Here is a 17,534-nt window from a genome sequence, read left to right as displayed (position 1 = left end):
GTGTCCTTTGGCTTTCAACCCTTTCAACAAATGAGTATTTAAAGTTTAGGAAAAATGGAACTATACCCGGTTCTCATGTGCTTCCAGCTTAACAGTAGGACATTTCCGGAGATCCCCTGCTAAATCTGCATAGGTTTGAGGTCTGAACTGGTTGCTCCTTTCTGATGTAGACAAGGCCTGTACAAGATGCTGTGCAGCCCACTGACGATGTCCAGAACTCAGTCTTCCTGACAGGCAACATGCTGCAAGTGCATTGGCCAGTTCCAAGGGTCCTACAAGTGATGATGAATAATAGGGAGATGAGGAAGTATTTGGTGCAATATCTGGAAAAGAAAAGGTGAAAATTGTTTTGATATCCTTCAATGATTTTCTGAATCTATGTTTATGCACTCTTCCTTCCTTTTCCAACATAGCTATTTGCAGGCATGTAACATTCTTCTACCAGTAGATGAGTATGCTCTGCACCATAAAGACATCTTTATGACAGCTACTTTGACTTGCTGTACCAAACATGAAAAAGTGAGAATCAGTCAAACATGTTGGTAGAATTACTACACTGGCTGAAATTTGATAGTTCAAACTTATTTTAGAGGCAGACAAGAAGTTATTTTTGAAGTTACTAATCTTTCAGTTGTGTTTGACCTATTGGTGACTATATTAAGTGCCCTTCACTGTTTCTTCAAACCTGTCTTAGTCATGCAGACACCTTTGAAAAAAAATGTAGTGATATAAGTACTCTCCAATAGCTAACACTGGTATTTTATATCTATTTCGCATCAATTGACATATTCTACAAAGCGTGGAGGCTTCCAAAACATCTTCACGTGATCAGCAGCATGCTTAATAACTAGTAATATCTGTCCATATAACATGATATATATATTTAGAAGCCTGCCCATAGTCAGCTGCTTACTTGGCTAATGAAATATGTTAACTAGCCTCTTTGTTCTTCTATAAAACCTATCTTACTTGTTTTCTAATATTGTTAAACGGTTAATTCAGTGTAATTTAAACATATTGCAGTCAAATACTGTGTGCATTTATTATCCTACAACCTTACTGGTATAAGCCTATAATTAGGTAGGAACAAAAGCTACTTTGGAAATCATCAACCTGTGATGGATCATAAGAAATAAGAGGAGTAGGCCATTCTGCCTCTCGATCCTGCTCCACCATCAATAAAATCATGACTGATCTGATTGTGGCCTTAATTTCATTTTTTCACATGCTCCCCATGACCCTTGACACCCTTGTAGATCAAAAATCTGTCGGGCTCAGCCTTGAATATATTTAATGATCCAGCTTCCACTGCTCTCTGTGGAAAAGAATTCCAAAGTTTAATGATCTTCTGAGAGAAGAAATTCCTCCTCATCTCATTCTTAAATGGTAGACCCCTTATTTTTAAATAATGTGCCCCTAGTTTTTGATTCACTGACAAGAGGAAACATCCTCTCAGCATCCACCCTGTCGAGCCCCCTCAGAATCTCAAACGCTTCATTAAGATCACCTCTCAGTCTTCTAAATTCCAAAGAGGAATTAGGCTCAACCTGATCAACCTTTCCTCATAAGAAACCCCCTTCACCTCAGCAATCAGCCTAATGAACCTTCTCTGAACTCTTTTTTTTGTAAAAATATACTTTATACATAAAATATCCAAAAGAACATTACAAAACATTTCAAAATGGCCATCACAGAAAGTGCTGAACATACACAGAAGTGTATTCAAATTATCTACATATGCCATATTGCATTTTGAGATGCTTCAATACAATTGAGGTACATGTAATAGTTACTGTATACATTCACTGAGACATAGGGCAATCATTTTACCTGCTGGCCACAATGGGGCGTTTTCACGCCGTATTGTCCCATTCCTGCCTCATTAATTATGCAGCTACAGGAAACACGCCATCTTGCTGGCGGGTGGACTCAGATTTGCCCGCCATGCCATTAATTCATTGCTTCCTTGCGCAGGGCACCATATTTAAACTGAAGCCGCATGCACACTTCTCAATGCTTGCAGCCCAGGACTGCTCCAGCGAAGACATGGCCCCAAAAGCCAAGAAGAGCACAGCTCCCCAATTCAGTGACGTGTTCCTGGGATGCCTTCTGGGCGCCGTGGAGGCCTGCTGCAAAATCCTATACCTCCGCTCTGGCTGCAGGAGGCCCTTCAGTCTCACTGCTCAAGCTTGGGAGGCAGAGGCAGAGATGGTCAATGTCAATGCTACACACAAGAGGTCGGCCATCCAGTGCAGAAAACGAGTAAGTGATCTTACCCGTGTCGCCAGGGTAAGGCAACCATCTTATCACTCTAAACACTCTCACTCACAAGGACATTGCACATTCACTGGTATCTTACTCAATGCCAGCTCAAGGGACATCGCCACCTTCTCTCTCACACACATCTCCATCTGGCCTGATCTCCTCTGGAGAATGCCTCCTCAGCCCTCACTATCTTGATGCCACTTGCACAGATCAACATGTACCCCACACAGACCCTGAAATACCCCCCTTCTCCAGTACAGCCCTCACCCTGAAGCCTCTTCCCTTGCCTGATGCCACTTCCTCAAGAAAGCCCTAGCCCCTCAGCCATTGAAAAGCCACCCCTGCCTTACGGCTGGTTTGGTAAGTCGAGACCTGCCCATGAGTCCCCCCTAAAAGTGATGTGGTGCTGGTGACTGCGAGTGCTGCCCGAAGCAAGGTGGGCAAACAAACCTTGAAGTCCTGTCGAAATGCAGCTCACCAGGTGCACGTCGCCTATGTACACTTGTGAAATACGTCAACGTGCAATCATGCCAACATGCCTGGATGATCCAGCGTGGGGTGATTATTCCAGTGAGCAGGGCTTATAATGAGATGCTAAATTATTGAAAATGGTTCCCAATGTGCGCCGACAGGAAATGCAGCCCACCATTGACAGGTGGAGCGGACGATCGCAAACTGGTTTCATGATGGTGTGAAACCAATTTTTGGCCTTCTCACCCTATTATTCACAGCCCCGCCACCCCCCCAACTCCATCCCGCTCATCATGACGCCCGATGAGAATGGGGCCAGAAAATTCTGGCCATATAGCCCAAGGGGGTTCCATACAATTTCCAACCCCTCAGTGCACTATGGTTGAAAGGTCTTACACGCTGACTTTTCCCCATTGTGCCTCTGCGACAGTTGCCCCAAGCTTTAGTGCGACCCTCAGAACATAGTCCTGGACTTTTGAAATGTGCCAGTCTGCAACACTTGGTTGAGGTCAACTTGTTGCACTGGAAGGTCAACAAGTTTCGGGCAGACCAAAGAGCGTCTTTGACAGGAGTTGATGATCCTCCAGCTGCAGTTGATGTTTGTCTCGGTGTGCACCCCTGGGAACAGCCCACAGAGCACAGGGTCCCGTGTCACAGAACTGCTCAGGAATGGCCTGCATCTCTCCCTAGACCTTCTTTGCAAAGGCACATTCCACAAGGAGGTAGACAACAGTCTCTTCCCCACCTCGAGGCCACGTGCAGAGGGGCTAAGACTCTGAGTGTGTAGGAAGGATCTGACAGGGAGGATTTTTCTTACCACCAGCCAAGCTATGGCTTGGTGCTTGTTTGAAAGTTCTGATGATGAGGCATTCTGCCAAATGACTTTATTAGTCTGCTCAGGGAGCCATCTAACAGGATCCATCAACTCCTTTTCCCACAGGGCTTCTAGGACATTACGTGCAGACCACTGCCTGATGGGCTTGTGGTCAAATGTGGTTCTCTGCATAAACTTTTCCAAAAGGGACAGGCAGTGCAGCATGGTCCAACTGCTTGCAATGTAAGTATATCCCTCCTTAAGTAAGGAGACCAAAACTATACACAATACTACTCCAGGTGTAGTCTCACCAATTCACTGTACAGTTGTAGCAAGACCTCCATACTTTTATACTTCATCCCAGTAAACAAAGATCTTATCATTTAGGCAGCACATCAATTTATAGTACCTGTCTTAATAACAATAGGCTGCTGAATGTGCTGGTAGAAGACTGCTTTTAGATTTTTCACAAGTCAGAAAAGTAGTTGGTCATTTGAATTTTCCTACCCTTGGGTTCTGCCTCTTCTTTGTCACGGCTCGACTGATGTCGGAAACCTTTTTCTGTGAGCAGCTCAACCAAAGCTTGAGTTACCAGAAAGTTGGGAGAGCCAGAAAGTTTGTTGTCTTTTACTGGTCTGTGGAAAAGGTGAAGCACCCTGTTCTTCTGCTGCACATCACGGATCATGCCTATATGTAGCCCAGTTGCAGCAGCAATCAAATCCTTGGGAAGAAGTAACATGGAGCTTTTTAAATTCATATCCCATACAAAATTTTCCACCTGGATTGAGTACTACTTTTCATATAGATGTCCATTTAGATATGCTGCTTATCACTATATTCAAACATCTAACAATTATTCAGAGAGTTACTAAGTTGGACAAAGTAGATCAATAGATCTGCAATACCAACTAGCTACAGAGCCCAGTTACAAATGTAACACAATCACAAATACATTAAATTGCATATGGTATAACATGTGATAAAATAAGAAGGCACTAAGTTGTAAGACTTACTGTGTGCAATTCAGGTCGCCACATTGTAGGAAGGATGTGATTGCACTGGAGGGGGTGCAGAGGAGATTCACCAGGATGTTGCCTGGGATGAAACACTTAAGTTATGAAGAGAGGTTGGATAGACTTGGGTTGTTTTTGTTGGAGCAGAGAAGACTGAGGGGCAACCTGATCGAGGTGTACAAGATTACGAGGGGCATGGACAGGATGGATAGGGAGCAGCTGTTCCCCTTAGTTGAAGGGTCAGTCATGAGGCGACAGAAGTTCAAGGTGAGGGGCAGGAGGTTTAGGGGGGATGTGAGGAAAAACCTTTTTACCCAGAGGGTGGTGACGCTCTGGAATGCGCTGCCTGGGAGGGTGGTGGAGGCGGGTTGCTTCACATCCTTTAAAAAGTACCTGGATGAACACTTGGCATGTCATAACATTCAAGGCTATGGGCTAAGTGCTGGTAAATGGGATTAGGTAGGTGGGTCAGGTGTTTCACACGTGTCGGTGCAGACTTGATGGGCCGAAGGGCCCCTTTTGCACTGTGTGATTCTGTCTTACACTTTAAGAAGGATGTGAAGGCATTATAAAAAGATTCACTGGAATGTATCCAGGGATGAGGAACTTCAGTTACAAGGATAGTTTGGCGAAGAGAGGATTAAGAAGAGATGTGATAGAGGTGTCCAAAATCATGAGAGGTCTAGATAGAATAGATAGGGAGAAACAGTTCCCATGGGTGGAAGGAGCCAGAACCAGAGGACACAGATTTGAAATGATTAGCAGAGAAAGTAACATGAAGAAAAGCTTTTTTATGTAGTGGAATGCGTTGCCTGAAAGTGTGGTGGAGACAGATTCAATCAAGGTCTTCAAAAGAGAATTTAAAAATTATCTGAAGAGAAAAGATTTGAAGGCTGTGGGGAAAAGGCAAGGGTGTAAAAGTAGATGAGTAGCTTTTGCAGAGAGCCAGCACGGACATGACAGACCAAGTGGCCTTCGGTTGTTTTGTAATCATTACATGATTCTATGAAAACAAAAAGCAAAATTCCACTGATGCTGGAAATCTGAAGTAAAATTGAAAATGTTATAAACACTCAGCAGCATCTGTGGAGGGAGAATGGTAGGATTAACATTTCAAATCAATGACCTTTCATCAGAACCCTAGAGGCCATCGACGTGAAAGTAGATGCTGCCTGATCTGCCAAGTTTTCAGTATTTTCTATCATTATTACAGATCATTTTATTTCTCATCTTACCTGAGTACAGACATCAACTAACACCCTGTAAGCAGTAGGATTGTTTGCCACTAGACAGCCAATAGCTGAACTCATATAAACCAAGCAGGAGCTTGTATTCCATGTTGTTCCTTTTGAAGATCCAAACTGATTATTTGAGTATAAATGTTGTGTTCCACTGTTTGCCAGCTGAGCCCTTCCTGCAGCTGCAAGACACATTAATCGAACCAAGATACGGATGTCAGTTAATCCAAGAGCTTCCAGGCCACTTGTCTGACTGCACATGGAACCACTATAATTGCATAGTTTGAAAGAGAAAAAGGCAAATATTAACACATTGCTACATCAATATTTTATTCCCCAATTGCTTTTCAAAATAATCTAAAGCAATTTATTTTTATATAAGTAGCAAAGGAAAAATATGTCAGGACTGAACTAAAAACCACCATTTTCCTACATGTTTAGATTTGGTTGTGCTTTACCATGTTTTAAAATAATTTGGTTTCTGCTTTTCTCCAAACCTATAGTGCTTTAATAGCTGTTTTTGTTAATATTAAGTGTAACAATGGTCACATTCATCACAGGTGTTCCAATAATAATTTAAGAATTCACACAATCATGGGACCTTTGCTTAAAATGTGTCACAAATAGCTCAACAAGAGGGATCCTGATCACCTTCCATTCCTATTCAATGGCATTGTCATCACAGAGTTCCCCACCATCAACACCTTGGTGGGTGGTGGGGGGTGGAGGGAAATAAGTCACCATTGTGCAGAAACTCAAATTGGATTAGCTGCATAAATGCCATAGTTACTAGAGAAGGTCAGAGGCTGGGTGTTCTGCATTGAGTAGTTCACCTCCTGACTCCCCAGAGTCTCTCCACTATCTACAGGGCCCAAGTCATGAATGTGGTGGAATACACTCCACTTATATGGATGGGTGCAGCTGAAAAGCAAAGCTTTTTGATCACCAAGACAGTCCAATAAAATGTTTATTCTTCCATTCTTTGGGGAAACTCTATCATTGCCTTGGCTCATTATTATTTTAACCTATTATGTGCTTGTGTAAAAGGGTGAATGCATATACCATTTTAAAAATCTAACATTTAAATATAACATCCAAATTCTTCTCCTGCAAAAACTGTCAAAAATCCTAACATGTGACAAGAACTTTAAATTGTCAACAATTATGTGCATCTAAGTTGCAAGGCTATAAAGATTGAGATTTAAACATCTGCCTTTAAAATATCTGTCTTCATGAAAGAAAAGGATGCTGCTAATGTCATAGTAAATTATGAGGTAGTAGAGAAATTGGACAGGATAAAAATAAAGACAAGGTACCTAAAAGGTTGGCAATACACAAATAGAAAAGTTACCCACTCCAAATGGGATGCATCCTAATTTGCTGAGAAAAGTGAGGGTGCAAATTGCAGAGGCTCTGGCCACAATCTTTCAGTCCTTCTTTGATGTGGCACTGGTGCTGAAGGATTGCAAATGTTACAACACTGTTCAAAATGGGAGAAGGATAAAACAGCAACCACATGCCAGTCAGCCTAGCGCAGGATGGGGTAGCTTTTGAGACAATACTCAGGGACAAAATTAATTGACTCCAGGAAATATGTATTAACAAATGAAAGCCACCAAGGATTAGTTAAAAAGAAATTCCTCTTGACTAACTTTACCGAGTTCTTTAATGAAGTAACTGAGAGGGTGTATGAGGGTGGTGCGGTTATGCGTACAAGAACTTTCAAAAGAAATTTTTTATAGCACAGAAGGTGAGAGACATTTGATAGAGATATTCAAAATCACAAAGGTTTTGATAGAATAAATAAAAAGAAACTGTTTCCAAAGGCAGAAAAGTCAGCAAACAGATTTTAGGTAATTGTGAAAAGAAACAGAAGCAACTTTGAGGATTTTTTTTTACACAATGATGACCTGGAATGCACTGCTTGGAACAGTGATAAGTTAATTTACTAAAACCTTTCAAAAGGAAACCGGGTAAATATATGAATAGGCAAAATTTGCAAGGCTACGGGGAAAAAGCAGATGAATGGGATAATTTCAAAGAGCTAACACAGGCTTGATGGATCGAATGGGCCCTTTTGTGGTGTATTATTCAATGAGAGCACCATTCACACTGTAACACTTTATACCGCAATGGTGGTGTAATTTTTGGCTCTTAACATAACCAAAATCAATTGAATAACTACTCAGTAATCTTATGGATCAATTGGAGACTGAGGGCGTTTGGATTAAAAATTTTTTTTTTTACAAAATATTAAAGCAACTGTCAATATGTTTGAGAAAACAACTCAAGTGTGGCTGTCAGTTGGTGGGGAGGTGGGTGCGGGGAGGATTGAGTGGAATGTTTTAATAAGGCAATTGAATAAACGACAATTATCAGTAGAATGAGCATTGATTCACCACAACAAACTAGTCATCTCTATTAGTGATATTCAAGAATGCTGCCCACACTTGCCTCTCTATAATGTAATGATTATAGATCGATCAGATGTTTTACTTTATACGTTCATGGGATGTGAGTGTTGCTGCCTAGGCCAGCATTTATTGCTCTTCCCTAATTGCTCTTGAGAAGGCAGTGGTAAGCCGCCTTCTTAAACCTCTACAGTTCATTTGGAGTAGTCACATCAACAGTGCTGTTAGGAAAAGAGTTCCAGGTTTCTGACCCAGTGACAGTGAAAGAATGGCAGAAATGGTCCTAAGGCAGGATGGTGTGTGGCCTGAAGAGAAACCAGGTGCTGCTCTTGTCCTTCTAAACAGTAGATGTTGCAGTTTTGGAAGGTGCTGCTAGAGGAGGCTTGGCAAGTTACTGCAGTGCATCTTGTATATGGTACACACTGCTGCCACTATGTGTCGGTGGAAAGGGAGTGAATGTTTAAGGTGGTGAAGGGGTGTTGATCAAGCAGGCTGCTTTTGTCTTGGATGGTGTCAAGTTTCTTGAGTATTGTTTAAACTCCACTCACCCAGGCAAGTAGAGAGGATAACATTACACTCCTGACTTGCTCCTTGTAGAGGATGGATAAGCTTGTGGTCAAGAGGTGAGCTATTCTCTGCAGAATTTCCAGCCTCTGACCTGTTCTTGCAGCCAATGTACATATATGGCTGGTCCAGTTTGATTTCTGGTCAATGGTAAGTACCGGGATGTTGATGGAAGTGGGTTGAGTGATGGTGATGCAATTGAATGTCAAGGGGAGATGGTTAGATTCTCTCTTGTTGGAGATGTTCATTGCCTGGCACTTGTGTGGTGTGAGTGTTACTTGTCACTTATAAGCCCAAGCCTGAATGTCATCCATGTCTTGCTGTGTGGGGGGCATGGACTGCTTCATTGTCTGAAGGGTCACAAATGGTACTGAACATTGTGCAATCATCAGCAAACATCTCAACTTCTGAACTTATGTTGGAGAGAAGGTCACTGATGAAGTAGCTGAAGATGGTTGGGCCTAGGACACTACCCTGAGGAACTCCTGCAGCTGAAATTATTGGCATCCAACAAACATAACCATCCTCTTTTGTGCAGGTATGACTGCAACCTGAGGAGATTTTTCCCAGATGTCCATTGGCTTTAACTTTGCTCGGGCTCCTTAATGCCACATACTGTCAAATGCTGCTTCGATGTCAAAGGCAATTGCTCTCGTCTCACCTCTAGAGTTCAGCTCTACTGTCCATGTTTGGACCAAGGCTGTAATGAGGTCTGGAGCTGAGTAGCTCTGGGGGAATCCAAACAAGAGTATTAATGATCAGCTTATTGCACTATAAGTGCCACTTGACAGCACTGTCAATGACACCTTCTAACACTTTGCTGATGATTGAGAGAATATTGATTGGGCAGTAATTGGCCAGATTGGATTTGTCCTGGGCGAATTTTGCACATTGGTCAGGTAAATGCCTGTGTTGCAGCAGTACTGAAATGGTTTGGCTAAGCATGCAGCTCATTCTTCGACAGCTGGATGTTGTCAGGTCCCACAGCCTTTGCTGTATCCAGTGCCTTCAGCCATTTCTTGCTACCATGTGGAGTGAATTGAACTGTCTGAAGATTGTCATTTATGATGGTGGGGACCTTGGGAGGAGGCCGAGATGGATCATCCTCGCAGCACTTCTGGCTGAAGATGGTTACAAATGCTTCAGCCTTGTCTTTTGCACTGAGGTGCTGGGCTTCCACACTACTGAGGATTGGGATGTCTTTGGAGGCTCTGGTTAGTTGATTAATTGTCCATCATTATTCATAACTGAATGCGGCAGGGCTTCTTATCTGATGTATTGGTTGTGGGTTTGCTCATCTCTTTCCATGGAATGCTGCTTCTGCCGTTTAGCATGCATGTAATCCTGTGTTGTAGTTTTACTGCTTGATATGTTGGGCAGAATTTTCCCATTCCGCCCATGGTGGGTTGCGTGGTGGGCAGCAGTGGAGGATCCAGCAGCAGGCAAAAAGCTGTAAATCCGCCGGCGTAAAAGCAGTTTGCAATTCTCCTGATGGCGGGTCTGTTATCCTGCTGACTAGCGGCATGAACACCATTTGCATTCATTAACATCTCATGAATGCTCATTAAAACAGCTGCTGTCCGGAACGTTGCCACTCCTTCCGATCTTGCGTCATGTCAGCGGGAAATTACGTCGGCCTCAAACCTATTTGAAAAGGAGTTGCATGCACAAATTGGACTTCAGTTCTCTCCTAACCTCGAGGTGAGTGCAACATCCATAGCCTACCAGCCAGAGAGTTGCATCGGTCTTGTTACAATGAACAACACATTGCTGGGGCTGTCGGTTTGGCCTGGTCCTGTTCTTTGCCTACCTTGTCCCGAAGGACACCACTGTTGTGGTACTCGTGCAGGCCTCCACTTTCAGTTACCCGTACTGTGGCCGGGGTTGGGGAGCACAGGGGTCTTCTACGTCTGCCTACTGAGGCCGTTGTCCACAAGGACACCACTGTGCAATGTAGTCAGGCAGAACTCCACTTTCAGAAACTAGCACTTTGACCAGGGTTGGGCTCTGACGTGAGGATAGGGATGAAAAACACAAGGTAGGCAATGAGGAAGGAAGTCTGTGGAATGGTTCTGATGGGAACGGCAAACACAAGTGGGCCTTTCCGGGGTTGCCCGCTAACTTTTTGTTGCCAAAAGAGTGAAATGGAATCTGCTTAGAAAGAAAGGAGGAAGATCTCCTTACGATGAAAGCCACTCAAAGCCAATGGCTTCTTAGCACTGATAAAGGGCTAGTCAGAACTCACAGGCTTCACATCATAGTCATTGCATCTCAACAGTAACACATAGCAATTTAGAATTTGGGAATGCAGGCAATAGTGAAGGAGGCACAGCTGCATCATATAAGGCATCCCATCAATGAAGGCCTGTCATGTGTTCACCAGATTTAACATTCCTAATGAGCCAAAGGGCATCCAATCATTGACCATAAGCAACTGATTGGTCATTAATATGCCACATCAAAGATTGAAGCGCAGAGCTTGGTGGGTCACTTATCTCAATTAAACCTCAGCATCCCACACAGGGCTCAAGATGTTACTTATCTACAGTACCATCTGGGTCACCTCGATGTGTGTGCTCGTGTGTTAGGGACGAGGTGGCATCAGCCACCATGCAAGTAGGGCAAGAAAAACTGTGGACCCTTACAGTTTCCATGCTTCATCTTCTGAGCTTCACTTTCTTGCCCCTTGAATCATTAATGTCTTCAATGTTTCCTTTCAGCGAGAAGGCAAAGCACAGATGGATCAATGCTTCCTTTATCAGGGTCCTAATGGAGGAGGCATGACACCGTGCACAGCTCCAGCAGGAGGCCATGCCAGAGGGACATGGTCAAGCGGAGCCAGAGCATGAACAAGAGGGTCAGGAGGAGAGACCCAGACAACGGAGGCGAATCACCAGACCTAGAAGAGTTTCCGATTTGCCAATGTGTGAGTGAAAATGCCAATGTCCCAAGTCCCTCTGGTACATCACCTATGCCACATTTTTCATGAAGACCTAACGCCACGTGGAGTCGGAGGGTATCCCCTGCCAGTGGTTTTAAAGACGACAACAGCGCTCAATGTCAGGTTTGTTCTGGATGAAGATAGCCAGGCTGCAAGATTCACTGGCTTCAACACCATCTCAGGCTTCCCAAGAGCACAGACTGCACCCATGTGGCTATACAGGTTCCATGGCAGCAGTTCCTAATGTTTATAAACTGCAAGGGCTATCATTCCATCAATGTACAACTGGTGTGTGATCATCGGAAGCATACACTGCACGTTTGTGTATAGTGCCCTGGGAGTTGCCATGACTCCTACATCCTGAGTCACTCCCAGGTGCCTGAGATTTTTGAGGGGCCATTACTTCTGCAGGGATGGCTGCTTGGGCTAAGGGGTACCCACTGAAACGCTGGTGCGATGCCCTCAGAGTCATTCTGACGAAAGGTACAACACTGCTCACAGCTCCACACGCTCCCTTACAGAGCAGACCATAGAGCTTCTGAAGATGCGCTTCAGATGCTTGTACTACTCAGGTGGTTTACTACAATACACTCCTGAAAGTGTTTCCTGCATCATTACAGTGTGTTGTGCCCTTCACAATCTGCCAATGCAAACAGGTGAACCCCTGCCAGAAGACGAACATAAGGAGAGTGAGAGCTCATGGAATGATGAAGATCTGGAGGCTTAGGAAACTCAGGAGGCTACTGAGGGTCAGTATGAGTGCGATCACGCACACACCTCTCAGTGATTCCAGCTCAGGACTGTTGCATGGAAGACATGGCCCCGAAAGGCAAAAAGACTGCAGCCCCACATTCAATGGTGTGTTCCTCGATGCCTTTTGGACACCGTGGAGGCCTGCTGTGATGTCTTCTGCCCCTGCTCTGGCCGCAGGTTGGGCAGCAACATCACCAATCGAGCTTGGGAGGCATTGGCAGCAGTGGTCAGCGTCAACGCCCTTCAAAAGAGGACAGTCACCCTGTGCGGCAAGAGGATGAATGGTCTCCTTCGTTCTGCCAGGTAAGTCACTCTTCTCATCACTCTCAACTCACACACCCACAAACCCATCACACATCCACAGGGCCCTCACTCACTGCCAGTTCAAGGGACATCACCATTCACTCTCTCTCACACACCTTTATTATCCTCATTCCATCCAAGGGACCACTCACACCCCACGCATGCCAGGCATACTTATCAGCTGGCTTGGCAGGTGTCCTGCATACACTCTCTCCATCTCTATTCATGCAGGACAAGCTGGCACAAAAGAGGGAGCGGTTGCAGACCGGTGGAGAATGTCTGAAATCAAGGTCCTCACAGACTTTGAAAACCGAGCCATCCTGCTGGCCAGCGAGGATCTGGACCGTACCTGTGCTGACAGTGAGGTCAGTGGTGCTCTACCAAATGAGAGTCCAGCAGTGCAACATCCATCAGACAACCATGTTGTGAGTGATATGTCCTGTTTCATTGGCTGCTGCCATGCACTAATTATCTTTCCATGCTTTCACAGACACATCTGCCAAATAGCCGATGAAGTCTACAATCCAGGGCCTCCAAACAAGCCCTGAAAAAACCTCTGAAGAGGAATCTGAAGGCACCGTCCTTGAAGTCCCATCACAGCACTCATACACCTTCTCCACCAGCGCAGAGACACACGCCTTGGAGGGACCTAGCTTTTCAGTAGCCTTGGGATCACAATCTGGGGAGCAGATTGCAGTTTCTGATCCACAGCAGGCAGCAACAGGGACTTTCCAGGTCCGCAGCATTTGGAGGACTGCTGGAGGCCAAAATTTGTTGAGTCTGAGTCAGATAACGAGCCCCTGGATTCCATCATGTCACAGTTGCTGGAGCTGCAAAGGAAAGCTCAGGAACATCAGAAAAGGAGTGTCCACTGCACTCCGCAGATTGCAAGACACGTTAGAGGCCTCCATGCTGAGGTGATGGAGTTGGTATGCCAATGCACTGGCATCAACACTGGTAGGATGGTGGCCGCCATGGAGTCCTTGGTCTAGGATGTCGCTCCTGCACTGCTGCGCGAGTGAAATTGGTGACGCCATAGTTGGCCTCCAACAGTGTGTATGCGGGAGGGCTGTGGGGCAGCCCAATCTAACTCGAGCTACCCCTTTGCCTCAAGGAGTCAGCCAATGGGTATCCATAGGGAGGAGGATCAGCAGGTGTACCCCCCGGGGCCATCCATCCAGGTGACTCCAGCAGGGTCCAGCCAATCTGAATCCCTTCTTCCTGCGACCTCAGCAGCTCCAGCTTCACAGACTGAGGAGGGTGCAACTGCCACATGGCAGGATCCTGAAAGCAGGCCGGGGCCCTCCAGGTCTCGGCCCTCCAGAGGATGCCTGTCAAGATCATCACCCTGGACATATTAGTGATATCTACACCATGACGGTCCTTGCCATTGCTGCCAGAGTGTCGTGAACAGGTGTCACAAAGTTCCATCATTCTTTCTGTGTTCTCTCAGCACCTTTAAGCAGGGGCTGTCCCCCATCACTTCAGCATCTGTGACCAGTGATGCTGTGCTTCTGAAGGGGTCAGGTGCTGAAGACGGACAAAGGATCAGGTGCTTTTAAGGTTTCATGGCTGCATTTCCATTATATGACTCTGATCACAGAGCGCAAGAGAGCTGCCCTCGGCCAGATAGGAGTCAGACATTCACAGAGGCTATGTGAAGATTTATGGAGTGTCCTCACTGCATGTTGTCATCATCCTCTTGCAATCGAGCGACTATTAGGGCCTCTACTGTCTCTCAATGATAGCAGCATTATCACAGAGGGTATGTGCACTGCCATAAATCAAACAATCATAGATGCAATGTAAGGATCCATGGTGTTTCCTCTCTGCATGTTGTCATCATTCTCCACAAGTCTAGCAGCTATGAGGGCTTCCCAAGCGTGCCTGCCTCATCTGGCCAGTGCAAGGGCCTCATCACCATCATTGTCACCTTCAAGGATCTCCTCACTGTCGACGTCCTCATCAAAGAGGACATCCAGCTCCTGCATCTTCTCCTCAGCCAGCTCCTCTCGCCGTTGCAGCGCCAGGTTGTAAAGGACACAGCAGGCGATGACAATGTGTGGACTATATTGAAGGGCTCCACCAGACCAGTTCAGGCACCGAAATCTCACTTTTAGCATCCCGATGGTTTGCTCCACCAAGGTGCGAGTTGCAGCATGAGCCCATTATACCTCCGCTCTGCTGCAATCTGCACCGCCGCACGGGTCTCATCAGCCATGTCCTCTGCAGGTAACCCTTGTCCCCTCGGAGCCAACCCTGCAGCTTCTGTGGACCCTGGAAGATGTCAGGGATCTGTGATCAACTGAGAATGTAGGAATTGTGGACACTCCCTGGGAACCAGGCGCAAACCTGCAGGATGCATTTGTGGTGGTTGCACAGCAGCTGTAAATTCAGTGAATGGAAGCCCTTGTGGTTGACATAGTTGACCCCTTGTTGCGATGGAGATCTGAGCACCACAAGAGTGCAGTTGATCGCACCCTGCACCTGTGGCAAACCCAAGATTTGGGCATATCCAATCGCTCTTGCATCCTGGCTGTCTTGGTCCCGGGCAAAATGCACAAGGTTGTGTGCCCTCGCAAAGATGGCATCCATGACCTCATGGATGCATTTGTGGGTGGAGGCTTGTGATATCACACAGAGGTCACCTGTGGAGCCCTGAAAGGAGCCACTGGTGTAAAAATTGAGCGCCGCAGTCATTTTCACGGCCACCAGCAGTGGATGTCCTCCATGTCCATGTGGCACTAAATCCTGCAATAGCTGGCAGATGTCAATGACCAGTTCTTTAGACACGTGCAGTCTTCGGCGATACTGGTTGTTGCTCATCTGCAGGAAAGAAAGGCGGCGTCTACAGACCTTGGGTCTAGCTAGGCGCCGACCAACAACCACTTGCGGTGATTCTTCAGTGGCTCGTGCAGGGGCTCCAGTTGCCCTTCTTCCTGAGGGTGCTGCTCCTCCCTCTGTGCAGCCAGGCAGCTCCATTGCTCTCTTCTCTGTTGTCTTTGCTCTCTGTATGCCAAGAGGCCTACAGCTAGTTCACCAAATTCCATACTCCTGATGTACTACTCCTGCAGGATGAAAGAGAGAAACATGTGTGTTAGCTTGGGTATATATATATGAAGAACCTCTCTTTATTAAGTCTGAAAGCCCCTTAACGCATCCCGGAGAGTGCTGGCCACCACTTTGATGGCCAGAGTTTAGTGAGCTGCATGGCTGCCCGAAACCCCAACCACCTCCGCCCCACACCACCTGACCAACTGGCGGCAGCCTTGCCCATTGGGCTTCATGCTGTGCTCTCAGCTCAGGTGCAGGCATTCTCATAACCCACATTGCAATGCTGCACTGTTAGCTTGAACCATGGGGGAAACTTGTCCAAATTGGGATGATGGCATTGAAAGGGTTGTGAGTGCCTCCGCCAGTGACTGCACCATGGCCAGCTTTAGCAAGGAGATTGTACAATGTGCTCAGTTGTCCAGCTGTTTTGCAGTCCACTAAAACGCTCATTAGTTTGCAATCTGTGTTCAAGGAGCAAAAAGCTCTGGAGCACTTGGTGGCACTTTCATGCCTCTCCGTTGCTTGAGTGAGCAGATAGGCTAGAGGTCCGACTCCATGCATGTCAATGTGGCTGCGTCTGAACTGTCTCAGCTGCACAGGGATGGTCACTTTATGCAAAGTTTCCCTAATACGTGGCAGCTTCCCGCCCCCACCCCCGCAAATGCTTAATACCTTCAATCGCAGGGCAGCTCCTGCCCCCACCTCCAAGTCACCTCAACCACAGGGCAGGTCTTGCCCCCACCCCACCTCCAAGTCACCACAACCGCAGGGCAGCCCTTGCCCCCTGCCGCCCCCCAACGCGCCTCAACTTTGAAGTCCAATAGGCGACCCAGGCGAGCTCTGCGCAATGTTACTGTGCACTCACCTCTGAGTTCCACTCAAAGTGCAGCCTGTGAAGTGCATGCCTTATATATGCTGCTGTGAAACATATTGGAGTGCAATCATGCTGACATGCTCAGAGGATTCAGTGAGGAGATGATTCCAGTAGGCTGGCCTTATAATGACATGCAGATGTATTACAATGAGGTTCCTGACGTCAGATGGCAGGAAATGCAGCCCGCTATCAACGGGCTGAGCAGACAATCACAAACTGGTTTCAGGACATCGTGAAACCGATTTCTGGCCTTCTTGTCATATTGTCCACTCTCGCTGCCGAGCACACCCGACACCAACGAGCATGGAAAATTCTGTCCTTAGTCTCATAAATAGAAAATTCCAACCTTCCTTTGTAGGCACACCTGGTGCGGCTCGTGGCATGCCCTCCTGCAGCTCTTCACTGAACCAGGGTTGATCCCCTGGCTTAATGGTAATGGTAGAGAAGGGGCTATGCTGGTTCATGTGGTTACAGATTGTGGTTAACTACAATTCTGCTGCTGCTGGTGACCCACAGTGCCTCATGATACCCAGTTTTTGAGCTGCTAGATATGTTCTGAGTCTATCGCATTTAGAATGGTTGTAGTGCAACACAACACAATGGAGGATGTCCTCAGAGGGAGGAAGGGGATGGTAGAATAATGCTAATGGACTTGATTTCAACTTCCCCCAGTGGTGAGTTTGAAAGTGGGGAGGGGGAGGGGGGGTTCCAGCAGGTGGCTTGTAATGGGAAGCCTTTAGTTGCCCAAGCTGGTGTCGGGCAAGGGGTGGAGGTCCCATGGAGGCGTGCCCCCATCCACCCCAAGGTCAACCCTCTTTAACTCTCCCCTCTGT

The 17,534-nt window shown here is 46.3% G+C and overlaps 1 protein-coding gene across 10 annotated transcripts in view; it reads right to left on the bottom strand.

The window, feature by feature from the left end:
- LOC121285080 (probable E3 ubiquitin-protein ligase HERC1) overlaps positions 1-17,534 on the bottom strand; it is a 436,191-nt gene that overhangs the window by 140,435 nt on the left and 278,222 nt on the right. For 9 of the 10 annotated variants that reach the window (XM_041201223.1, XM_041201218.1, XM_041201210.1 and 6 more), the window contains 3 exons: positions 5,799-6,069; positions 4,058-4,271; positions 67-323 (listed from right to left, as the gene is read on the bottom strand). In XM_041201223.1, the coding sequence (XP_041057157.1) occupies positions 67-323; positions 4,058-4,271; positions 5,799-6,069 (742 nt within the window). The remainder of the gene's footprint in view (positions 1-66; positions 324-4,057; positions 4,272-5,798; positions 6,070-17,534) is intronic. The other variant, XM_041201258.1, reaches the window with a different exon arrangement.

The sequence above is a fragment of the Carcharodon carcharias genome, chromosome 1 (genome assembly GCF_017639515.1).
Source record: "Carcharodon carcharias isolate sCarCar2 chromosome 1, sCarCar2.pri, whole genome shotgun sequence".
Taxonomy (NCBI): Eukaryota; Metazoa; Chordata; class Chondrichthyes; order Lamniformes; family Lamnidae; genus Carcharodon; species Carcharodon carcharias.
This window is presented reverse-complemented; position numbering and strand designations above follow the sequence as displayed.